The following is a 26,400-nucleotide window of genomic DNA, read 5'->3' on the forward strand; positions in this document are numbered from 1 at the left end:
TTATCATACCAAAAAAACCCCATACTACATGGAAGTTAATCTTTGCTTATTTTATATATGCTGACCAAAAAAAAAGTAACGTATCATTTATGATCGTGTAGCAGGACTGCAGTATGTTACATCATTAATGAGATCAACAGTAATTTTTATTTCATCTGAGAACCCGAGAATTTCTTAAAAGTTTCGGCACTACTGACCTTTAATGAAACTGAACCTTCTTCAAGTAAAAAAAACCTGCAGAGAACTGAAAGGAGTATTTACCATTCTTGGTCTACTAAGCTAATGTTGCCTTGTCCTCCCTACAAAATCAAAGCTTTCTTGTGAATCACAAACCTCACACAATGTTGACAAAGCAGTACCACATAAAAAGGGCTGCTTAGCTATGTGACAGACAGCTGGATTAAAAACAATCTTGATAGTGCATTTTTTTACTAGAAAGTATTACTAATAGGGAGGCGCCTATTAGAAGACCTACAGTGGATATCCTTAACACATTTCAAGAACTCTTTATAAAGAAATGCAATAAAACAGAAAAAAAAGTGATCCCCAAACCACCACTGTTCATCATGAATATTTGTGAGCTCTGCCTAAACCAGTTTTTAAAAAAAGGCAGACTGCAAATTATCCCACAACTTCTGACACCAAGAGAGATTTCAAAAGTCAAAATTCCTTCAAAATTCCTCCTTGTTCTGCACTGAGAACCAGCAAACACAGACATGGCAATATGGGGGAAAAGGCTGTGTCAGACATTATCTTTATCATAACTCTCATGTAACATCTGTGCAAATATGTGCATATAACTTTAGTCACCAGCAGACCATGTCATTTGAAACAAAGTGAAAAACCACAAATATATGATATGCCAGGGTACCATAAAGTAACACCTCTGGAAACCAAGGCCATAAAGCTTTCAGCATGTATAAGCATGCTTCAGTTTACAGCTGGATCTCTGTACTTCCATGACACAGAAACGGTCAGCAATCAGGTCTCAAGCACTAGCCTTTGAAAGTGGGTGAAAGTGCTTAAAAACCTGCTTTCACTAGACTGCTTCACAGATAGGTGAATTCTAAATTTGCAATTCAGATGGCTTTCTGACTGTAAAACACTCATGCCTAGCAGGCAAACAGAAACTGGTATGTGGCAGTGGTCTAATTTCCTCAATTTGACTACAACTTCAGTATTTTTTTATTGCTTCAGTCTTTCTTATGGGGTAGACAAAAATTAAGCAAAGGCAAGAAGTTGCTGCATGCCACTCTGTTCCTCAGGCTGTAACAGAGGAACCTTCTATGTCACTAGAATGCTGCATACACTGCTTCAAACCAAAGTCAGCTCACAAACTGGCAGCAGGAACTCACTTTTTCTTAAGGACTAAAGAGCATTTTCATCACATTTGGTGAAGATGCTGAGGTAATGCCTGAACACAGCTTTTATTGAGTATGATGAAAAAACCTAAAGTTCAGGCCAGATGTAGCTCTCGGCTCTGTTCATCACCTCTGCTATTTATGCACAATTAATTTTTAAGTAACTGGCAGGACAATGATGTCTTCAAGAAAAATCTGTCATTTGCAAGAAGCTTAAAATCCAAATGGTTCATTTGGAGCAAGTATTTCCAGTGTTTTACTGCAAAGTGTGTGCAGAAACAGGTTTTTACCAGAAAGCTGTGGTTACCTTCTTATGAAGGATCTGAGATGTATACTGAAGTTTATATTTACAGGCCTGCCATTAAAAGCCAGAGGACCAAATGTCCTCACTGTCCAGATTTCAGGGAATGATGAGTGCTATAAAAGGCAAGGCAAAAACATTCCTTTCACAGCACTCCCATGTCCTAAAGTTAAAGTAAATAAAATCACTCACCTTTACTAATACATACACAAGCAAAGAATATTTTAAGAATTAAGACATATCAACAGATTGTACATGCACTGTTTTATCTTTCCTTTTGTGTCTGCTGCTTCCTACTACTTTATTGTTTAACTTGCATAGTGTGTTGGTTTTGGCTGGGTGTAAGAGATGGTCTGAAAGTTTCCCTCATTTGCCTCACAACCATCACAAGAACAGGGACTAAGACCCTGAGGACCCCAAGGGACTTTGTACAGGGGTTCTGGCTTGGTTGAGGTGGATGCGTGCTGAGTGGTTGTTTACAGGTGTGCTTGCTCTGCTGCCACGGTACACTGCCTTTGTTCCTGCTGCTGAGCAGGGACTTGTGAAGAGCAGCCTGTTCTGTACCTTACACCTGCTTCCCAAAGCAATGGGTCTCATCACAATAGCCTAGGAATTTCCCCACCTCTTGGCCAACTGCCCCCTCACTTTGAAACAGACTATAAAGTGACTTCCTAAGTTACTTTCTGGGAGAGAGATCTCCCCACAGAAGACACCGGCAACCCCACCTCATCTGTTGTTGGTAGCTATAACCCCCGCCTTTTTACTCTCTTTTCACTTTGCCTCTTTATCCTTCTCTCTCTCCCTCTCATCTATATGCCATGTTGCTGGCACTAAAATAAAGGTGCATTATTGCTGTTGTGATTTAAACTGAAATCCCTTTATGTCCTTTTTGCACTCTAAGATCATACGAACCTCTCACGACTCCTTGTATTAGTGGATCATGACACTGGGGTAAATTTTCTTCATAGTACCTGGTATGGGGCTACGTTTTGGATTTGTGCTGGGAACAGCATAGGTGATGATGATTTAATTACATTGCCAAGCAGTGCTCACACAGCATCAAGACCTTTTCTGTTTCTCACATCTTCCCACCAGCAGGAGGGCTGAGGGTGCACAAGAAGCTGGGAGGCAACAGTCAGGACAGCTGACCCCAACTGTGCAAAGGGATATTCCACACCATATGGAGTCACTCTCAGCATATAAAGGGTGGAAGGAAGAGAGAGAAGGGGGGTGTGTTCAGAGTTATGGTGTTTGTCTTCCCAAGTCACTGTTACACACGATGGACTAAATACTCCAAGTGGAACAACAAAGAACTAGTGCTAAATGAAAAATGTCTTGTCTGGGTAAGTTTCAAGGCCCACATACCTGAAGTGCTATGAACGTTGGTGAAGGAATTGTCAGAGGCACTGTAGGGCCAGGCACCAGGTGAAGGCAGCGAGGTGTTGAGGGAAGAATTAGACCCTATCAAGAAGAAAAGGAGAGAGAAAGAGGAGACCAAGTTCACAGAGTTTCTGTAACACCATTACACCTCAAGAGCCATGGCTGTAACAATACCAAGCTTTCAGGTGCTCCCAGCCACAGTCCAAAGGCATGCAGTCATTCCTTCTCAGGCAAATGCAACAGACTGTTTGCCTGCTACTGCCACAACATCACAACAATCCTGAGTATCAGAGCGACTTTGATAATCACAGAGCAGATGTTTTACCTGTGGTGTTGTCCCGCAGAAGTTGGTGGTCAGTATCTACAATGGGAGATGTGGCTGTCCCCCCCAGCACACTTCCAGGGGTCACATAGGGGTCAGATTCAGGGTCAATGTTTTGTATACCTTTCCATGGCACTCCCGGTTGGAACTCTGGGACAGGAGAGAAAAAGGAATTAGATGTGATCAGGAAAATGTTGTTTACTAGAATGAATTGCTGAAGTATTTCAGGAGGGCAAACAATTGTCTTCTACACTGTTCCTCAGGGGCAAAAACAAAAGACTACATGTTAAAACTGTAATCTATTTCACACTTCCTCCACCAGCACTAGCTCTGGTGTCATATGAATATAAGTCTACACTACAAAAAAAGTGGTACAAGGGCAGGTAGTATCCCTTTAAGTGCTTCTGCTTTGCTGCATTCAGATGTGATTTCAATAGTTTTAATTAATTCCATATAAGATACATAAGATTAGACTCTGTAGACATACTTCATGTATGTGCAGAAGCCTTTCTCAAGGAAAGGCTACCAACCTTAGGAGTCTGGAAATACATCTGACACATCACACTGTATGTACACACACACTTTATACATTACCTATCAATACTGAGGATAAGATGCTTTGTGGTAAAAGTAAAATATATACTCAATGACATTCTTCATGCTTCACAGTGAGATGAGATATACTTATCATGCTTTAGCTCCAGGCATGCCAGAATTTTAAGACAAGAGGATGAATTATATTAAATATGAACACACAGACTCCAGTTACTGTAAGAAAGATCAGTAACTTCGTTCCTTCAATGAATAAACTGCTGTGGTCAGTTTTGGAAGCAGTGGTGCAAAAGTAAAACTGACAAACACAAAAACAAGTAAAGAAGCTTAATATACAATGTAACAATTTGCATAAGTGTGAGAAGAGTGCAAAGGTAGCAGATTCATCCCTTGCACATACAAATCCAGGATACAGAATTCCCAACTTGAATTTCGGAAATGAGTAATAGAATATTTGAGTGCAATTAAAGATCCATTATTAAAAACAGGATCCAAGATGCACTCTCTAGAATGAAGCGATGTAGGATGAATCTGGCATGGAAGAGTTCATTTCAGTAACCTCTTTAATGAAGAAGTATAGTCAAGACTATGATTTTCACAGACAAATACAGAAGAAAATATGACACTACTGGTTCAAACTATTGCCACAGCAAGGGCATTATTAGATTGTGATAATGCACAGGAGAATCTCAGAGAAGATAAAAGATATGCCCCACTGGGTCAGAACCGTGGTTCATCTAGTCCAGTATTTTGCCAACAACAGCAGGAGAAATACCATTAAGGGACAGAACAACAAACCTGGCCACTGTTTGGGGACTACTGGCCTCACACTCTCCCAGTATGCACAGCTATCCTAACTTATATGGCAGAAATACCCACTACCTGCTAGCACCAGCTTGTGAAACTGTTTTTCCTTCACTTTATCCAATCACTGCTTCAACTGGCTAGTACCATCTGTCTCAAGAAGCTGTGAAAGCAACACAACCCAAAAGCTCACCACTCCTGATGGAAAAACAGCTCCCATCTATTTAGAATTTTTATCATCTTAATTCCAGCATTTGCACCATGATTGCAGGAGTCATACAATTACAATTCTGCATCACTGCCTTCATAATTTTATAATCATCAGTAACATCTCCCAGTCTTTGGTAACTCAACAAAATAATCCGCATATCAACACTTCAACATGGAGCAATCAGCACTGCATCACGGAAGGACTCTGCTCAGCTACTACCAAAGTACTGCCAGACCCTGAGAAGCAGGACTTCCCTTTTGTTAAGGAAGAAGCAATATAGCTCTTGGGTCTACTCAAAATATCTTCTCTGTTCTAAGACGAAGAATCAATGAAGACAGGTTAGAACCTGGAAATTACAACTCGTTTGGGAACAAAAAAAAGAACAGGAAGTCTTCTATCTGCAAAGATTCTGAGAATTGGTGAGAATGAAAATTAAGTGCACAGAAAGCTCTCATCAAAAGGTTAATGAATACACAAACAAGGCTCCAAGGATCAGGGGTTTTACTGTTTATGAACACATTCACTCATCAATGTAACCCTAGTCTGGAAAAGCATTTCCTTGAACCTCAGCACACTGACAAATTTCCAAACTCTTCTTTGGGGCTGATAGCTATTATCATGCACATTCACCAACTAACTCTTGTCCATGGACATGCTGTTTATTTCTAGGCAGTAAAGAAGACATGAAATGCATTTGTCCGCTGATATTTGAAAGGTCCTCTCAAAAAGTTCAAACCTAAGATTATTGTGAAAACCATGACAGACACATCCAGGCCAGTTTGCTTGAAGTATGACTCATCTTGAATGGGAAAACTACAGTCTAAGTATTACCAGAGTATGCAAGTCTGTGCAACATAACCAAATGACACAGTTCTCACCAATGCAGCAAAACTTGCTCTCACCTCCAGCTGTGATATCAGTTTGATTGGGCACCACTTCATTTATCTTTGTGCTGAACAATACTGCTCTCTTGAACAGCAGAATTTCTGCAGCAGATGGCATTTAGGAGGAAAATGCGAAAGGTGTAGTCAGGGTGAATGCTGAGTGACCACTGTTTTCATTCAAAGGGAAAATGCACCTATTTCAAGAGGTTTTCTCTTGTAAACTCATTTTTGTTAACATTTTTTTTCCAGCACTGGAAGGAAGAATTCTATCTCCATGCAAAGAACTGATAGTGGACCTCATGTACAAGCTTGTACAGAAGGACCTAGAGTATAAAGTCATTTTAGATCTTCATTCTTCGTCAGGGGTGTTATGTTGATAAGGTAGATCTTGATTTTGGTTTTCCTTAAGAATGAAGTCTAAATTAGACTACGAGACAGCCCAAGTAGCTGATGGTTATGGAACAGTAACTCGTCCCAGCAGCCTATGGATCTCACATGAGTGGAACAGCAATACAGCAAAAACTGAAAAAATGCCACCTGCCAAAACCCACATCTTTTTTGTAAAGGCTGTAATCATAGTCTTGGGCTACTCACACAAGAAATGTGGATCTCAGTGAAATTTTATGTTCAGAATTTGTGAACTTCACTTATCCTCTCACAGTGGTGAGGCAGTCAGCGACAAAAAATTTTACTTATCACTGACAGTGGGACTACAGATATCACTAGGGAAGTTCTATGAAATCAACAAGGGGCAAAGAGTAGCTATCCAACTTTTCACTTCCATAACAAGAAGTTACTTGTTCTTTTGGCACCAAGAACCTTGCCAAAGCCAGTGGCTGCACCAGAACACGGAAACATGGCAGAGCTGACCATCACGTGTCTCCTGTAGCATTCTGAGCAGTACTGTGCTTCTCAATACAATACAGGGGAATGGTGACTGAGGAAACAAGTTCAGCAACAATCAATCATTCTGTGAGTGAGGTCTGGTAAAAGATTACATTTTGGGAGTTTCTGGCATTATGAACTGGCAACTCCAATCCAAAAAGCTCCATACTTAACAACCATGCTGACAGAAGTGTAACACAAATACACCTGTACAGAATGCAGTGAGCAGTATAAAAAATTGTGGATGTGCAATGTTTTTGAGACAACATTCTTTAGCTCTGTTAGCTCATCAGAAGATGGTTTCTTGCTGGAGTTAGACACTGAGGGCAGGGCTTCCCTCATAAAAATCTTCAACTACATTTTCTAGGTTTTCTGCAGTTTTATGTCACATAGATTCCTAGGCTTTCTGATGCAAGGTCTGTGCTACTGCTTTACCCAAGAGATGTACCTGAATTTTTACTTTTTTGTGCTTGTGCAGATACACAGCAGAGGGTTTGCAGTTAGTAATGTTTTCCTGGAATGCAGAGTCTTTCAGAGAAGAGAAAAATCACAGCATCAACTATTTGCTGCACAGAATCAGTGGTTAATCCGTGCAACTCTGAGGACACCACTCTGTTTAAATAAATGTTTTATAGAGAAAATTATGTGTATTCAAATACATATGTAATTTTCCTAGAGAGTTTTCTAGCAGAAACATGAAATTCTGCCAGTGAAACTAGAAAACTTAAAAAATGTGCACCAGCTTGTCATGCCAAAAGCAATAGACTTCTACCCAAGCCACAAGATTCCTGAGCATAACTGAAGCACTGGAACACTCTTCTACCATTTATGCAACATGAGCAAAGGTGAACCGCAACGGTGTGTTGTTCCCACCATAACAAAAAAACCCTACTTCACCTCTTTTTCTGATTCCACACTATCAATACTTTCTACACTGTGTCAGCCTAATACAGCACAAATAAGGAATCAGTACAAAAGAAGGGAGATAGTGTTGTATATTCTATGAATGTATGTTTTCATGAAAGTTTTTGTAAATGTAAAGTCACAAAACCACAGAAGATATGAGTTCACCTAACAAAAAACAAACATTACTCAGGCAATTCAGCAGTTAGTTCATATTTAGCCCAGAATTTTTTACTGGAAATTCAACATTTACGTTCTACTTTCATGTGGAAGAAATTTCAAAACCAACATAGGCCAAGCCACAGAAGTATTTTCTTTGCAATTGTTATTTAACTAAGTATGATGAGGAAAGGTCCAGCTCATCTATCCTAAAGCGAGGACACAACCCGTGCCCTTATGTAATACCTGGAGGCCAGCTGGCATTGCTGGATTTACTTCCGATCTTGTTTGTTGGTGGAGATTTGGCAGGTAACCAACTATCACCAGCAGGGCCTGCGTGGCTGCTGAGTGGGTCGCCCTGGATTATGTCAAACTGGTTGTAGGGCGATCCTCCACGAGCCTTTCCAGGGGGCACTATTGCACCTGCACCATTAAAAACATACATTTACACTTGGGATAGGTTGGGATTTTCAACAGTACAATGTATTAACATAAAAATATTTAAGATGCATACTGGTGAGGTAAGACAGTTTCATCTAAACTATTTCACCTCTGGCAAGATGATCCTACAAGGGCATTCCCAAAATTCTCACCATTTTTGTGCATATTGGCATCTTGTGAAGCCACAGAGGGCAGCCCTTCCATCATAGTCCACTGCTTAAAGCGGGATTCTGTTCCAGCCTCTTTCCCTCCCACCATGCCATAATCCATGCCACTTGAGCCAAAGCCTGTGAAACAAGCAAACAAAACTCCATTGTCATCTTCTGTTTTGTTTTTAAGCATCTTTAAACAGGGAGACATTGTAATCATAAGAAAAAGGTGGGGAGAAAAAAGAATCAACAACAGCAAAGGGGATGTTCAAGGCACATCTTCCAAATAAATGTGTTAAGTCAGTATGCCATGATACACATTCTTCTTAGGCTTGTCTTCTTCCCACATAATGAAAAATAATGTCATTTCATTCAAAGTTGACACTTGCCATAACCTTCACTCTAATGCTTATACACAAACGACTTATTTCTGGACCCAGACATAAGTGACTAACACAATTACCATATTAATAATAGGGAAGCTACAGGCAATGCACCAAACCTCCTTCCACAGAGCACTTACCACCTGAACCGTATCCAGGTATCTGCCCTTTGGTCTGTAAATCTGAGAGACCCACATTCAAAGGATTGGGTACCATGCTGTCTAAATGTGGCTTAGGCCCAACAGGGTGGGATGGCGAATGCTTCATGCCAGGCTGCCTCTGCTGCTGCTGCTGGAGGGCACTCACCATACGAGCAATCTGCAAATGAAAGAAAAAGCACTTCATCTATGCTATACTGTAATGCAGTATACATACTTCATATGACTGACAAAAATAGGGCCACACACCTGTTGCTCCTGCTGTTGTCGCACAGCTTGAGATAACTTTCTCTGGCTCTGTAACAGCTGTTGCTGCTGCTGCTGCTGAAGGAGGAGCTGACAAGCCTACAAGGTAAGTGGGAAGAGTGAAAATACAGAGCTCATCAAGCAAAATATAATTGCCAGGAGCTAGTCACAATGAAATGCTTTGCTCAGAACTTAGGTAAACTGTTTCTCATTCCACTCACTCAAATAAAATGACAATGAATGCATTAGAAGAATATGACATCCTTCACTTAAATGTTTCTAATTTAACATTGCAGAATTACTTGTACCTGCTTTATTACCATCACTATGACTACAAGTCTGAAGAAAGCTTCATTAAAAATCAACAAACAACTGCTTTCTGTACAAAAACATGGCTTTGAGTCATTACTAGCCTACTGCAATCCACAACAATTACATGGGCCTATTCGATTTATCTGCTGCCTTCAAGCAGGACTTTACCACCCCATATAGCAAAGAGGGAATACTTGTACAAAATAACATCAGCAGAACAAAACAGAATTAGAATAAGCATAAAAAAAAACCTCAGCAGACAACTTGCGAACAGTCTTGTCTCACAATATTACTAGCTACTTACTAATTGAAACTGGGGAATCTGTGGAAGTTGGCTCAGCATGGCAATCTGTTGTGGAGAAAGCTGGGGGCCCATATTGAAAAGACCAGGATTCAAGCCACTGTTGGGAAACTGTTTGAGCATGGAGGCTGAAACCTGCATGGAAATCAGTTACATATCCTGAACGCACTGCTACAAGGAAAAGATGATGAGGTACAAGTATTTCTATAAAGGGACAAGTATGACACCAATCCTCAATGGTGTTCTGGGAAAGACATTACAGATTTATTAACACATCACATTTAAACATGCACAATCTATAACTTGGGCAGAGTGAGTACCTCACTTGATTGACAGTATACAGTATCTCATGTGCAGATGCAGACACACACACAAAGGTTCCTCCCCCAACCAATCAGGTGCTAGAGACTTTAAATTTAAATGCTGATATATATGCAGATAACTAGTAATCACAGTACTGCATTTTCACATTAAAAATGTACTGTCTGACGAGGGAAAAGAAAGGCATTCAGGCAGTCACTGGAGCAAAGAAAAAGTGCCTCACAGAAAGAGTTAATCTCTTTGTACATTGAATAAGATAAAGTAAAAGACAGGAGTAGGTGGAGAAGAATCCCCCCATTTCTCCCTGCATTACTGGGGAGTTACACAAGTACAATTCAAGAGAATCTCAAGAATTGTTCATCAAGTCCAAAGCAAAAGGTAAACTTGTGTACATTTGGAGACCCTGAGGTGTAAAGATTAAGCTCTGCAATGTAAATGTAACATGTAGCTACTTCATCAAACCTCTCGGCGGGGACAGGAAGCACAGGACAAGACTATTTAATAAAATTAAGCAACCTGTCACACTTCAGAAACACTTTAAGCTTTCACGTTTATTTGTTCTTTTTAAAATACTTTACAAAAGCCTATATAAGACATCGGATTCCCAAATCCACTTTTGAGGTTTAAAAATACTGGTAGCGAGCATTTACCATCAACTGCCTTGGAATAAGATAGAATGCTAATGCTTCTGCACTGAGTTTTAAGTACTTTCATGATGAATTTTAATGGTTTTATCTTATTTAATTTTTCCATTTCTTAACATGAAGTTGAGACTAAGATAGGTGTATAAGTAACCTCAATTATGTGCTCTCAAGGCTGTAGCTCTACTTTTACAAGTAATCAGTTGCTGTAAATTCCTTACCTGGGGAGAAAGGAATTGGGGAGGCACTTGCGCCCGGATATTGGGGGAAGGATTTAGTGGCTGCACTGGTGTGTGCATGCCCCTCGATTGTGCTGTGCTGTTTCCAAACAAACCATGATTGCCACCCTATAAAATTAAAGCAGTAGTGAGAATCTTGCAGGACAATGGATTTCTATGCTAGTAACTATGTATCAGTAACGATGAGCCAAGTTACTGACTTAAACCCAGTTCCCTTAGAATTACAGACTTTTGGCTAAAATCAATAATATTCTACCTGGGTTAAACCCACTGTACTACATTTTTGAGATGCAGGTTGTTTCTCCTCTAACACTGAAGGGTCATGCTTATCTACTTACTTCAAAACACGAGAATTCTAATGTTTTAATATTTTGCACTTTATGTATTGGGAAATGTAAACTTGGGAGTACAAACAACAAACTAGAAACTCCATTCCATTGGCTTAAAAGTATGGCAAAACTGTGTCAGCAAGAATTCTGGTGCCCCATTTTAGAGAATACAGGTACTGCTGCTAAGATATCACTCACAAGGCTATTACTTCCTCTGCAGGCCTTTCATTAACTGAAATTTAAATTCTAAAATAGTATTAAAAATTTTCCTTCTGCCATGAAAACTTCAACATTCTGGATTTGGATATTTTCCTTCCCCTTTTCTTGCACTAAATTTGAAGAAAATTTTCAAGTGAGAAAAAGAATTGTGTTTTTTTTTTCTTTTAGTAATTTATTTTCTGTGGTGGTAATACAAGAATACTTGCTGTTTGAGTTTTTTAATGAGAAGTATTTACTGATTTATGAGCAACTTCTGTAATGAAGCCTAATGCATAAAAAAGACCAAAGAAAATTTGTGACTATGTTTCACAATTTCAGCCTCTTAAGCAGACTTTTTTAGGTACCGTTTTTCAAAAAAAAAAGTGACAAGAAATGTTATCAACAGTCTCCTACACTAAGACAGCCACACTCTATTGCCTCTAAAAGCTGAAGCTCATACTCCAAAGGATCCTCATGTGCCATGAATTTGTCTTTTCAGTTTCAAGACCCTCAGAATTTCCCGTCTCCTGCTGTCTATCAGGACGTCTGTGACCCTCAGATATCTGGGTTTATAATGAGTGTATCTTCCACTCCTCAGCCATCATTCCCCATTCTGCCTGTCCAAGCATTGCTGCACTCAACGTAAGTCCATCACTGTTCCAAACTGAGACTATGCAGGCCTTCACTAAAACCTTTCCTTCCCTTATATAACAGGATTTCATAAACCCTATCATAACATTGTGCATAATACTCCTGCCATTAATACTGTGCATCCTCTGCTATAGTTTTGCTCAAACACAAGTCTCTCCTCTGCTTCTACACTGGCAGCACTATGGATTGCATCATTCACCTGCATCCCCCTCCACTTAAAGTATTGTCTCCTTCAGAAGCAACTCCTAAGCATGCAGGAAAACAAACAAAAAGCCCTGAAAAACAAGAGGTTTTATTCTGGAAAGAGCTGGCTGGAGTAAACTACACATTAAAATTTCTGAGAGGCTTTGAAGCTGCAGTTACACTTTCAACTCTCTCTATAACTCTACAGAGTTCTGCACACTGAGATCAATAACATGCCTGCAAATTTTGGACTTAATCTGATGTTCAACACTGTGTCACATAGAAACAGAAAGACAACACAAAGAAACACCATCATGTTAGGCATATGACTACATAAGCTAGACCAGCTGCAATAATTAGGTACTATTCGTTCATTTCCTAGTATTCCTAAAATATTTTCTTCTAGAATAATGCAAAACATAATCGCCAGGAATTCTTCCGAACTGCAATTAATCACTTAACTCTTTCCCCACCATTTCCCTGTACACAAAAATACTGCTACTTCAAGAGTTTTTAAAGGCCACTGAACCCTTACTTTGAACTGTGAGGAAGGGAGAAGGGAACAGGCACAATGCTAAATCACTGCAACTTTTTACAGGCACATTTCTACATACAAGGTCTATGAGTAGAGTCTGAAAATATTCAGTGCTGGGTTTGATTAGGCAAATCAACAGCCTCTAACTGGGTTTTAAGCCAGCAATTAAAATTAAGGAAACTACAACTAACTTCATGACTTCTGAAATGCACATCTACCTGCTGCTGCACTGTGATTTAGGAAGAGGCCAACAAAACCAGGCAGAGTATGTTCTGATTCTAGAAACCAAAGTGGACTGATTCTCAATGGCTTGAGACAGCTGAAATTTCCATTAACAATTTTAATCTATTCAGCAGAAAAACAAATGCAAGCAACCAATTAATCAGGATTAAGCCCAGGTTGCAGCCTTATAACAATGATTCTTATAAGGTGGCCTGCTTACTTGTCTAGCAGCGAAGTTTTGGGGACTGAGCCCTGAGCCGATTGCCCCAAGGCCGACGTTGGATAGTGTGGAACCAGAGGGAGACAGCTTGTAGCTGGGAGAAGGGGAGAAGGGAGAGCAGGGAGCCTCATCCCCAAGGCACCCATCTTGATTGGAGAAAGGCAAAGTCAGCTGAAGCAGCAGTTAGCCAACAGCAGGAGTTGGTTAGTGAAGCAACAGAATGCAAGAGGAGAGAAAGAGGGACGGTGAGTGACTAGGAAGAAGCAAAGTTAATTTGTAATAGCAGTTACAAGGACAAAACTTCTGATTCAAACAATCACTTGACAATTAAGATTTTGGTCCAAGGGCATAATCTTAAGTTTTCTTTTAAAAAACGTATTTTGAACTCTCAAGAAATCAGTTTCTGATAGCGGTTATTACCACTACAGAAGCAAACAAATCTTGAATGAAATCCTAATGTTAGTACACACCTACCAGCATAATTTGTTAGGAAACGCATTAGCTTTGCTCGTGGTATTTATTAATTATGCCACCAGAGGGAGTTGACAAAACTGCTTTTTGGCTTGTTATACTAAAATGGAGGAGTTAAAAAATTCCTAGACAGTTAACACGCCTTCAGAATTTTTAAACCAAATTTTTTTTCCATTTTACATGTGATATGTGTATCTAAAAAAAAAACCAAAACAGCCCTAGAGCATTCTGAATCTATTGGACACTCTCCAATTCATAATGTGAAGCAATTAATATTTGATAATAACAGTGAAAGCTTCTGTTTAAAATAGGCAAGAATATGAAAGAAACACTACCATAACATACAACAGATGTCACAGAGAAACAGATGTCATACAGAAGCTTACAGTACACGGACATACAGCATAAGGGGTTGTGGAATTTAAAAAGGGTGTTTCCAATAAATGCCAGACATGAAAGAAGGAAAAAATTTTGAAGACTGTGATTACTTATATTTACTTAAACCTCAGCCAATTTTTTTTACAGTAGATGATTGTGATTAGTAGCCACAAGAAAAATCCTGATGAAATCAATAATTAATTTCATTGCTACCCGTTTACCCTTCCAAGAAAAAAGAAAGGAATTTCTGTCTACATCAAAACCAGTCTATTCTAGAATAAAGAGCCTCACTCTCACCAATTTAATTTGTCTATGAACACCTGACACTTGTTTTATACACATTCATTCTATCAATAAAACTACCCCACACCATTTACTACTGAGCTCATTTAGGGTTACTGACTTTTTAGCTCCTCTGGAGAAGTAGGGTAAGAACTGAGACAGAGAGGTTGATTGTAATTTATCTGAAGATATTTCTCTCACCTTCTCAAAATAAGGCCCACTATCTGTGGTTCCCATGTCTTTGGAATTAGGTGGACGGAACCCAGATCGATCCTTTCTCATCATGTCATTAAAATCCCCGAGATTCATGGCTCGTTTATCTACCTCAAACTTCTTATCTGGGAGACCACCTGTAAAAAAAGAAGAAATTAGTGCAAATAATCTCTACCATGTTTCATGACAGCAGGTTCACAGCCAAGAAATAATCTTTAAGATCAGAGTATAAATTACATCTGTTTTATAATTTAGCATAGCTACAGTTGGTATGAAAAAGTGTTGAAAAATTAATGTAGGAAGTTTAATTTAACACGAACATGCCTGTTTATTTTACAGAGCTTAAGGTGACATATTTATCACAATTCATGCACAAATATAAACATACCCAGTTCTCTGTGTCTCCCAAAATCTGCACTGTTATTTTTTGGGATTCAGTATATAGTAACACCACTATTTAAGTGGTGTTATTAATACCACCATGTATTCTACTTAGCCTCTGCTGGGTTTGACATTGAGAAAGTCTTTGAGATCATTTGAGAAATTTGGTCACACATACACAATTTGGTCAAAATTCTCCTACAGTCTCATGAACTTAACTCTTGAACACTAGACATCAACTGCTATATTGTAACTTCAGACAGAAAACCAATCTCCCTCAGCCTGTACACAGTAACACAACCAGTAACACAGACACTTTTCAAACACCCCTTAAGTCTCATGCCATTCTTCAGTCAGTAACCTGGTGGAGTATGAGATGTCAATAACAGATGACCAAACTGAAACATACACACTGAACAAGACATAGACGTCATTCTCTAAACGTCTTATCAACAGCCAAAGAGCTTACTGGAAGAAGTTTTCTACCTTACACACTGAACTGTTGCCAAGGAAGAATTTTTTTGTCATATGTGGCACCTGTAAGCTATCAGATGCATATTGCTATGTTGAAGTAGATGGAAAACATCTTCGTTTTAAAATACGGATGTGATAGAAATGAGTTTTACTGGTATTTTTAGTTTTCAAGAATATTGTCTAGTTAGTAGCACAGATGGTCTTTCCAAGAACCATTTTAAAAACATGTCAGCAAAACTAACAAGAAAATCTGTGACTTTTCCAAAGGAAGTTGGTGATAGATAACCTACCCTACCAGTGACAAAACACTAATCCTTTATCAGAGCAGACAGCTAATCATATTAACACTTTCAAGACAGCGTTCCTTGAAAAACCTTCTCAAATCCAGCATCTCTTCTTAATGTCCAATCCCAATCTATTAATAGTCACAACTATGCTACTGCCAAGAAACTATGAAACTGACCACTAATTGCATGGGTTTTTCTTGCCTGAAGTGTTTGAAGGCTGATACACATTCATCCTCTCAGATGACTTTAACATCATTTATCACAAAACAGTTGAGAAATTACCTACACATCTTAGACTGTAACAGGAGTCATACTGGCCTGGATGAGCTTGTGGCTCTCTGATCCCTTTCTAACATATACTGAAAGCTACAAATGGCTCTGCAAAAGCAGTCACAAAGTGTCACACACAGCTCAGTGCTGTCATTACCTACATCAAACCAAAGCACACAATGCCAGCAATGCGCTACTGAAAGGCTCATGTGCTTTAATTCCACACAGGAAGCCCTGGCCATTAGTTGCTTGAAAAGAAACTGAAAGCAAGGCACAGTTGCATCACTGTCTGAAATGAAACTGGGTCAATGCCAACACAAGATGACTAAGCCACAGAAACACCCTTCTGTCTCTCCGGTTATCCTGATGATCCAATCAGCTCCTCAAACATTACTAAATGATGCCTTGTAAAATACACAGAGCATTTAAAGAGCACCTCTGAAAGCTTGAAGCGCAGATTTGCATGTCACTTAGTGCTGAGACAGCTGCTTAAACTTCAGTATAAACAAGGCCTCACTGAGGGAGATGACTGCATTCCTTTATCCCATTCATTGAAAATTCTAATGCAACCTTGAAAACGTGTCTCGTGTGACTCTTGTATTTTGAATTTGTCAACTAAAGCTATAAATAATGCAGGGGGCTAAAGAATAGCTTTACCTTATGTAGTACATGACAACTGTCAAAATATGAAGTTTGAATTACCCTCTAAAGCAGGCAAAACCACTTGTGTATGAATAAATATGAAGCCCTGAATTCTCTACAAGCAGAAACACAGAACAGGTTAAAAGTTAAACCATCTTCAAAAAAAAGACCCTATCAGTTCTAGGATTTTTCCCACTATTAAGAGTTGAGAAAGACACTGAAAAATGTAAAATCAAACAAGGACTTGGAAGATGACGTTCACTCCCAAGTGTGGGGAAAAAACTTCTGTTAAGTACCATCTCCCGCACCACATGCACAGAGCTTAAGGAAAAAGAAGAAATATAAATTCCATGCAAAATTATGTAATACAATCCTGCACTGGGAAGTAGGAGACACAAACTGCTGCTGAGCAAAGTTACCCAAAACATTTGCAATCAAGAGACTCAACACGGTGAGAATAGATACACCCAGTGGGGTAACCCAAATGGACAAAACCATTTGAAACATTTTCTGCTTGACCCCAAAAATTGTTTTAAAGATACTGATTTTATACCTTTACCATAAATATACATCATCCAAGCCTACTGAGCAGCCACATGCACTTAGATATTGAGGTGTTTCATCTGAATGCTACAGAAGCTACAGCTTTGTAACATATTTACAATAGCCAGCTACACATTTAAATTAATTTCTCAGTATTTATAGGTAACTTGAGAATTCTCTGATCTGCAGAGGTTTTAACTAATATATTAAAAATACACCTTTAGACAAAGGTGATTGTCCAACAGTGGAAAAGAAAAAACAAAATATTAAGTGGTTCTGATAAGCTACTTTACTATAGCAAACTTCATATTTCAGAACTTACAGAATAGGAGATAGTGCAATGGGGGGGGGAAAAAGCCCATTACATCCTATTTTTGAAGTAGACAAGCTATCCATTAAAGAGATTTGATAGAAGTAGAAAAGAAATACATCCGCCTCAGACATGTTATCGATCCATCTCTTTTCTGTCTTGGTCAATAAATATAAGTATTACTCTAGTACTTGGAGTAAAGGGAACACACTCTTCAAACACGGAGACTGAGACCAAGGCAGTAAGAATTTCTGACAGTGCATGATGATCAGAGCCAAGGTGCTCCAAGCATACCAAAGCCAAGGTTTTCTTTGACCTACGTGGGTCTCCAAGCACAGATTTAACTCTGTGCATTTATCCATAAACTAGGAAAACATCATGCTGGGAGATATCTGTCAGAAAACATGTTATGTTGTAATCTTGAGTGAAAACCAGTTAAGAACAAGCCTACCTCATAAGTAAGTTCAGCTTTTAAAGTTTAGAAGTAGACCTGGGCTGCACAAAACTGTAGCTTTCCACGAACACATGCCATAAGCAACAAGAGAAAAACTGCTAAATACAGAAGTATCAGAAAAGCCTATGAACCTGTTATATTTTCAGTCTTTGTATTCTGTTTCAAGCTGTAATAAATGGCTCTACCTAAGATCAAGGGATGCCACCATTAATGGGCACACTAAACTCAGAGAAGTGCAATGTATAAAGGAAAAAGATGCAGCCTTTCTGCACCTTTTCACAGGATATTCTGAGCAGCAGTCACCTCCTCAGAAGCTCTGATGGCCTTAGGGTCCTTGAACGTTCCAAAGGATCCTTAATTTGGAGATACAGAGCTAAGAGAATCAACATAATCTAGGCTACCATTCTCTTCATTTGTATATGCTTATATCTGGTTTTTACCAGCATCTGAAGGCAGGTGAGAACTGAACACCCATGAAGATGACTGATCTCCACCTAGACATTTTTTAGAGAAGCATGATACAATCAGAGCTTGAATTCTATAGAGGATGCGTGAGACCAAACTGTGGAGAGCAAAAAATAGTTACCTTCCACAAAACTGTGTCGTACTATATAAGTAAATGTTTTTATCATTTCCTACTGATATCCTGAACTACTTCAGAGGAAGAGCAATTTTGGGTAAAATGAACAACTGAATCCTATATGAAGTGCAATAGAAATTTAAGAAGGAAATGGGTTCTAAGCTGAGAGACACTGCATTAGATCATTATATCTAAATCTAGATTGCATTAGAACATTAAATCCAGACCCAGTATTAGATGTAAGTAAGTCTTGACTACCACAGCTCTACCTTTGGTACCACACAGCCCATGATGCTTAAGCTGTGTAGCAATTGTGGTGAAGCTATCCAGAACATAAAATCTAATTCAACTGAAAAGTAATTTGTAATAGCCTGAGGCATGCAACTGAAGAAATCAATGATAAAAGATAATTTTTTTCCCCCTCACATCACCTCCAGGAAGCTGTAGTAAATGAGATGTCCTACTGGCAGAAGGGAAAACAGTACTCTTCCAGCAAATTAAAAAGATTGAAACAGTAACAATGAATACAAACTTAAAAGATTAAAACAGTCTTAAAAAATTTCTCTGCCCCAAGTTATAACTCTGTACAGGTATACATCCTAATCTTGCACACTAAGTCAAAGCTTACAGACAAGACAGAGGATATTTTTTACTCTACCCTTTTATTATGCATAGTGCTAAAACTAAGGATCAAACCCTTCCAGAGTACAGCATGTCATCCTCATAAATATAATCTCATATAAATAATATGATCTCTCATATATAAATATGATCTCACACTTCAAATGCATTGAAATTAAAACATACGCACCTACAGACAAGTCCATCTTACTGCCTGGAATGTCGTCAGTTTGACTCTGGGGGGAAAAAAACAACCAACAATTCAGTTCTGACTTCTATGCAATGCAAATATTTCAGAAAGCTAGAATGCAGGAAGAACACACTTGTGCCAGTGAAACCTTTACTTTAAACTAAAATGGAACACAAGTGTTTCTGATATCACCCTGCCTGATGCACCTTGTCTCACCCCCCTAATGCTCTGCATGGCAAGTCTACCCATACGAAACCAGACACATGAATGCAGCAATGGAGAAAGATGGACACAGAGCTGCTCCATAAATGAACCCCTGGCTTTGTGTTTCAGTGGTGGAGTGACAAAACTGAAAATAGTGGCCAAAAATGACAGCTCATCCTTATGACCTGTCATGCCAGGAAATCTTGAAATGTGCTGCCAGGGGATTCTTCAGTTGGCAGTCTGGGACAGGGTGTTCCCATAGCTTTCAGAAGCATCTACAGTCTATAGCAAACTGAATGAGAGCTTGGGAGCCAAAAGAAATTGCAAACTAATCCTAAGCATGTCAGTGACATCTTGTGCAGTCCTGGACTTCTCACACCAACTCTGTATTGTTATCTTCTGCTAGCCAGCATTACATAGTATTCCTGCTTCACAGGATGACAACTGGCACAGTATTCTGCAAAATATTTTACAAATTAGCTAGTCAGAAGTTCCTATAAAAATGATACGTAGTTATTTTTGAAATACTTCTCTACAGCTCTGTCTTTTTTTCAATAATGTGATATTTATTCACTTTGCCAAAGAATCTTTGTGGATTCATAATGTGCCCTTTTTTTCCTAAAAAGAACCTGCTGTACTTCAAATGTAAATTCAGCCAAGACAGACAGAGAGCTGTACATCTCCTTTTCTGATAGGTGGCTGAGATTCAGAATGAATACCTTGGACTTAGCACAGATGTTGGACACTGGCAGGAACATCTATCTTCAGTGCTCTAAACAACATGTTATGAAAATAAAACTAAAAAAATTCAAACCCAAAAACATAGCAACAAAAAAAAACGCCCCACACAAAAAAAAGCAACTACCCCCCCACCCCAAAACCAACCAACCAAAATAAAAAAACATACATCCCCCTCCCAAATCTATTACTTGCAAGGACAATACAACCTCAGAGCAGGAGTTATCATAAAGTAACTTTAGGAATAAAAGTAGATTTGGAGGTTTTTCTGAGAAGCCATTCTGAGCCAGCTACTACAGGTATCATAATCAACATCCCAGCATAGCAGATGCAGATAAATAACTGAAACAGTTGATCTTTTGACTTACTTAAAGCTTATAGCTTTTTCACGAAGTTGAACTTAATTTAAAAAAAAATTTACTTACTAGCAAGCCCATATTTGAAAACTGTTTGGATAAAGGGTTCATCCACGAATCACTATTTCCTCCTTTTAATGCACACTGAAAAAAAAAGACAAAAATGCTTTTAAGAAACTCCTTGATTCTTTAAATTCTATTTTACCCTTGAGATGTGCATGTTTAAAATGAAAATTCTGGTATCAGAGAATCTAATCTCCTGAAATATACATGTTTGGAAACATTTACCAAATATTGTGTCTTGTACAATTGCTCACTGTTAGGTATTCCAAACTGATTGAATGTTGCCATGTAGAATGTTTATCACACCTTCAGTTTCATTCTGCAATCTGGAAAGCTTTGAACATTGGTTATTTTTTTTTCTCTAACAGTTAAATACATTCTTTAATCTAGTGCATACAGAGGCAGATTTCTTCCTTGCCTTTCTTCCCTTTAGCATGGTGTCTTTCGCAGACACTGTGCTGACCAGGGTCCCTTCCCTTAGTGTAATTAACACATCATCAAAACCAATACTAACACAGTTCAACAGTGAAAAAAAAAATTAGCTGTTTTGGTGGTTAAAATGAAAAAGCTTTGAGTGAGAAAAAAGTCCATGAGAATAACTTCTGCTAAACAGGAACTGCAAAATTTCCTACCATACCACAACAGCATTTCCACGTCTTAGGAAACTGCTCTGCCTTGCTTTTTTGGGTCTGCCCTCCCTACTTCATGAGAAGCAGACACATCATAGTCCTTCTAAAATTAATACTGTAACAAGTGTTACTGTACTAAAGAACTTCAATGCAAACAAACCTTAGAAAGAAATTTACTCAGGACTACAGCCAAACTCCTGCCTCTGTTTGAGGCCAAATGTCAACAACAACAAACACAAGTCAGACATAAATCCAACATTTGTTAGAAGTAAGAAGTTAATGTGCCAAAGGGACTGTGGAATCCAGACTTCATCAGGCTGTGCAAGAACAACAGCAGCAGCCTAACAGAAAAGATGTGTCAGCAAGAGCAGAGAAATAGCCTTGGGATACTTATTTTCATCTAGTAATGGCTGTGCAGCTTACAAACCAAAAGAATTTGACACCTACTGGAAGATTTATTAGTCATAACAGGTGTAATATATTAATGCAAATCCAAAAACCTCCCTATTTTGCACTAGTTTAAGAGGCAACTTTCTGTAACTCTGCAAAACCTTCTTAAAAAAATAACTACATAATGCTCTAACATATCAGTCAGACTGTTTTCAGACAACACAGTAGTAATGAATCATTCAAGCATTTTACCTTCATTTGTGTTTTCTTTCCTCCTTGCCCCCAGTTTGTTGAGTTGTGGGAGGAACTGCTTCCCTGAGAGCCTGCTGTGTTCCAGACTCCTCCCTCCTCCTCCTCTTCCCAGCTGGAATGACGTGTTCCTGTCACTGGCCCATCACTCTCTCCCCAGCCATCTTGCATAGATTTAGAACCTTCAGAAAAAGAAGAAAAAGCTCAAAAGCAGTCTACAATTCCATGCAGCTTGTGATGTGACACTGCAACATTAGCTGAGATCATCAGAATCCCAAAGGAACTAAAAAAAAAGGAAAAAATTCAAAAATGTGTCTTCACTCTAACAGCTGTAAAAACTTGTGCACGAATCCCAAAACCCAAGAGATTTGGTGGCATGCTCTCATGTCATGTTTTGCAACTATTTTAAAGAAATGTCAAACCTTTAAAGACATAATAGCAATAGGGATCTCTTATATAGATACAGCTGCATTTAAAAGACAATCTATTATTTTTGAGTGCAAATGAAAGCCTTCAAAGCACACTCAAAAACCAGGGGTGCTGAAGACTCTGGTTCAGTGGTTTATCAATTATTTCCTCTCTCACTTCAAAACCTTAATACTCCCCCCTTGCCTTACGCTCTTCCATAAAATTACAGAAGCAAACAACTTTTAGGAACAACAACTAAGTAGAATCTGAAGGCAAGGACCTGACATTGTCCTCTGGTACAAACAACACCAAAAGTAGTTTATTGCAAAAAAACCCACAAAAACAACTCCTCTACTAAAAATTCTATTCCTAACAATGTTGCTAAAGAGACTAGAAGAGCTGTTTAAGTACATCAGAAAGCTACAACCCCTTCACTGTATCAGCTCAGACTTTTCCCTGCTGGCTTTTTTTCTTGCTGTTATTCTCTAGCATTGTCATGCAACTTGGAATTCTAACCTTTACTGACAAACCATCAGGAGCCCGAGTCTTCATCCTGCCCACTATCCAACTGTTCTTCCTGTTCTAATTCTTCATTCTGCACATTTATTTCTGTATTTATTTATTATTTATCTTCCTTAAAAAATATTTCCATAATCATCACTTTTGTAATAACTAATTCTTTAATTCTCTGGGGTTTGAGTGTCAAAATCAGGAATAAGGACATTAACATACATAGCAGAAAGTCTGAATATAAAAAAAGTCAGGAATTGCAGCTAGTCGACCATGGGGATCTCTACCCTGATTATAATGAAAATAAGTACAGCAGCATTTTATGGTGGTTTAGAAGATACCTTAAAATGCATCATATATAAACCCTCAAATACTTAACAGAAAACAGCTTTTTAAAGTCTGTTCAATTGGGCACTAAAACTGAGGGTTGCTTATGAAACATACTGGTCCAAGTGCAAAAAAATCGACCTCTTGACCCTTTAATTGTGCTACTTACAAAAGAAAGGCTATAATTAAGTATTATGATTGCAGAGTCAAGAATACAATCTGGAAATAGTATAATATCTCTGCAGCTATAGTTTATTTCTGGTGACAGTCCTTAAAAATTATACTGATTTTAACTACATGACTACAGATTATTTTTCTGCACTGACAACTCTCTCTGATTCTTGAACATGAATCTGGACAGTGATGTAAAGATGACTTGTCTGTATGACACCAGCTTAACCTTTGCATTTGTTGAATAAAGAGGTACCAAGAACTATAGAACACAAATGAAATTTTCAAGATTAAAAACAAAAAGATATTACAGAAAACAATTTATTCTCCTATTTCTGCCAGAATATTCCTATGCAATGCTGGCAGAACTACGTACATCTACTTTTTTCAACAGGTGGATACTGATCTATGCTTCCTTCTTTGGCTCCAAACGGATTCTTTTTTCCTTTTCCTGTCATAGCTAGTCTGCATCCTGTCCCTGATTTTGCTCTAGACCTGGGGACAGCTTCCATATAGAACAACATGTGGAGGTTGCAGTTCTTTGGTTATGGCACACATACAAACCAGTCACGGTGAGTGAGGGACCACATATAGTCTTAAAAGGCTGTATTAAGCATTAACCAACCAACAGGAATTTTCAACAGATCAATTTTGGAAGTTCTTATTTTGGTCATATTTAGGCGTCTTTTTACAGATAAAAGAATAAATCCATCTAAAATCAGCTTAGCATCCTCAAAGTGCCAAGTCTGTGTGGCAGGCACAGGAAGCCAGTCATGCACAAAAGCTTGTTACAATGATAACCCTATGGAAGCAAAGCTTTTTTTTTTTTTTTTTCCAGAAATGGCAAAATGATTTAACTGGGAGGGGAGGAAGAGAGAATGACCCAAGAGCAAACCATGTACACATCACTTCATTTCAAACAATTACATTTTGTAAAAGCAGCTTCTGGGCTGGACACAGTTTTACAGTGGGCATCATCAAGTTCAGTTTAAGTAACTGTTCAAGTAAATTTCACTAACACTTGTGTATCAACAGTAGTTCCTACAGGAAACTTCACATCTAAATGTTACTGACTTTGGCAGTAACATTGCTTTTGTTTGTTGTTTTTTCTTTAAAAAGCATGAAATAAAACCACTACAAACAACTTACATCATCAAGAATCATATCCTCAAAAGCAATTAATATAGAAAATTTTAACTTTGAAATAAATTTTCGTAATATTTCAACACACCATTCACAAAAGACACTGCAGCAGGCATTTAGGTTCTATTACAAAGTGTAGTTCTTAAGAATTTCATTTTTTCTCACTTACACAATTTTAAAAAATCCATTCAAAGCCAATTTGCATTATCAAAGCAAAGATAAAACCATGTAATAGCCTCCACAGTGAAATTTGTCAGTACTGTGCATGCCTTTTGCTGATATGATCAGAAAAAGTGACTTGTCATGTAACAAGCACTGCTTTTAGGCCTCAGATAACAGTTCTTCCACAGGTGACCTATGTCAAAAGACCAAACACAAAACATCTCCAAGGCAATAGCAAAGAAACTGGTAGCTGGTCTGTACTCACTAGATTTCATGGCATTCGGGGCGTTGGAAGGTGCATTCCCCCAGCCTGTAGTTGATGCTCCTGTATCATCTACTTCACCCCACCCGGGACTGGTTTCGTTTGGCTCACCCCAGGCGGACGTACCATTATCTGGAGCAGGTGGAGTGCTTTTGCTCCAGACTGCACAAAGGAGGAAGAGGTTTCATTACAGACCATTTAGACAATAAACTGTTTACTGCAGCGCAGCACCACGTCATTAATCTACTGCTTCCTTCTTGTTGAGAACTTCAGGTTCACAGTAGCGTGGGTGCAACAGAATTGACAATCGTTCACAACAAATTTAGAGTGGGCACTGACCTCCAGGGATGAAAAGGAAGAGAATGCTATGATGAGTAATACTCTTCTCCCAGGTTAAACATGAACTCCACATCTAATACTGTCCTCCCATCTGTGAACTTTTGTGACTAATTACAAGCATCTAACTTAGGGGTTTTATATACTGAATAAAGGACATATTTGCAGTATTAAACCAAGATAGCATTCCTTAAAGTGTCTTTGAGTCAGAGGAAAAGATTACATAACAATAATTTCTTAATATATTTCCAGGCTATGTAACTTTTTCTTGTCCTTATTCCAAAGAAGAGAATATTCTTCCAAGTACTCTTTATCATACAGCAAAGTCAAACTTGACTAAAAAACTGTCACAGATGTACTCAAATTCAAGTGTTAACTGAGTGTTTCAGAGCAAAAGGCTTTTGACTAAAAATAAGTAAAGATTTTCTCCCCACTTTTCTAATAATTAAATATAAAAAATGCTATTTAGTCCAGGAAAGGGAAGCTTAGGGGAGACCTTACTGCTCTCTACAACTACGTGAAGGCAGGCTATAGCCATGTTTGGGGCAGTCTCTTTACCCAAGTCACAAGAATTAGTTAGGACAAGAGGAAATGGCCTAAAACTGAACTAGGGCATGTTTCAAATGGATATTAGGGAAAAATTTTCACCAAAGTGATTATCCAGCACTGGAACAGGCTGCCCAGGGAAGTGGTTAAGTCACCATCCCTGGAGGTATTTAAAAGACCTGCAGATGTTGCACTGAGGAACAGAGTTTAGTCATGGACTAAGCAGTGCTGGGCTTATTAAGTTTATGGCTGGACTCAAGTCTTAAAACTTTTTTGATTCTGTAATTCAACCTGTTCTTTAGAGCTCAAGTTGAATGTGCAGATTTGTCAGCTAACAAACATCCTCCTTTCCTGGCAAGGTGACCAGCATTCAGATCAGTTACTGAAGCACAACAGGCAGAGGACTGATGTATTCAGAATTTAAGGACACTTTAAATACAGAACCAAATATTCAAATAAGAATTTGGTTTTCTTTATAGAATAAAACGATCAGGAATTGGAGGCTACAAGCATCTCTCC

The 26,400-nt window shown here is 38.6% G+C and overlaps 1 protein-coding gene across 19 annotated transcripts in view; it reads right to left on the reverse strand.

The window, feature by feature from the left end:
* TNRC6B (trinucleotide repeat containing adaptor 6B) overlaps window positions 1-26,400 on the reverse strand; it is a 129,826-nt gene that overhangs the window by 11,044 nt on the left and 92,382 nt on the right. For 15 of the 19 annotated variants that reach the window (XR_004497523.1, XM_033514444.1, XM_033514442.1 and 12 more), the window contains 15 exons: window positions 25,003-25,161; window positions 22,020-22,198; window positions 20,755-20,829; window positions 19,388-19,433; window positions 14,624-14,772; window positions 13,292-13,462; window positions 10,936-11,061; window positions 9,756-9,887; window positions 9,143-9,238; window positions 8,876-9,053; window positions 8,356-8,490; window positions 8,009-8,185; window positions 5,834-5,917; window positions 3,368-3,514; window positions 3,028-3,123 (listed from right to left, as the gene is read on the reverse strand). Coding sequence is in view for 18 of the 19 variants with exons in the window: in XM_033514444.1 (XP_033370335.1) it covers window positions 3,028-3,123; window positions 3,368-3,514; window positions 5,834-5,917; window positions 8,009-8,185; window positions 8,356-8,490; window positions 8,876-9,053; window positions 9,143-9,238; window positions 9,756-9,887; window positions 10,936-11,061; window positions 13,292-13,462; window positions 14,624-14,772; window positions 19,388-19,433; window positions 20,755-20,829; window positions 22,020-22,198; window positions 25,003-25,161 (1,950 nt within the window). In the remaining variant the exon portion in view is untranslated. The remainder of the gene's footprint in view (window positions 1-3,027; window positions 3,124-3,367; window positions 3,515-5,833; window positions 5,918-8,008; window positions 8,186-8,355; window positions 8,491-8,875; window positions 9,054-9,142; window positions 9,239-9,755; window positions 9,888-10,935; window positions 11,062-13,291; window positions 13,463-14,623; window positions 14,773-19,387; window positions 19,434-20,754; window positions 20,830-22,019; window positions 22,199-25,002; window positions 25,162-26,400) is intronic. The other 4 variants (XM_033514441.1, XM_015627597.3, XM_033514443.1 and 1 more) reach the window with 4 other exon arrangements.

Source organism: Parus major, chromosome 1A (genome assembly GCF_001522545.3).
Source record: "Parus major isolate Abel chromosome 1A, Parus_major1.1, whole genome shotgun sequence".
In the NCBI taxonomy this organism is placed as follows: domain Eukaryota; kingdom Metazoa; phylum Chordata; class Aves; order Passeriformes; family Paridae; genus Parus; species Parus major.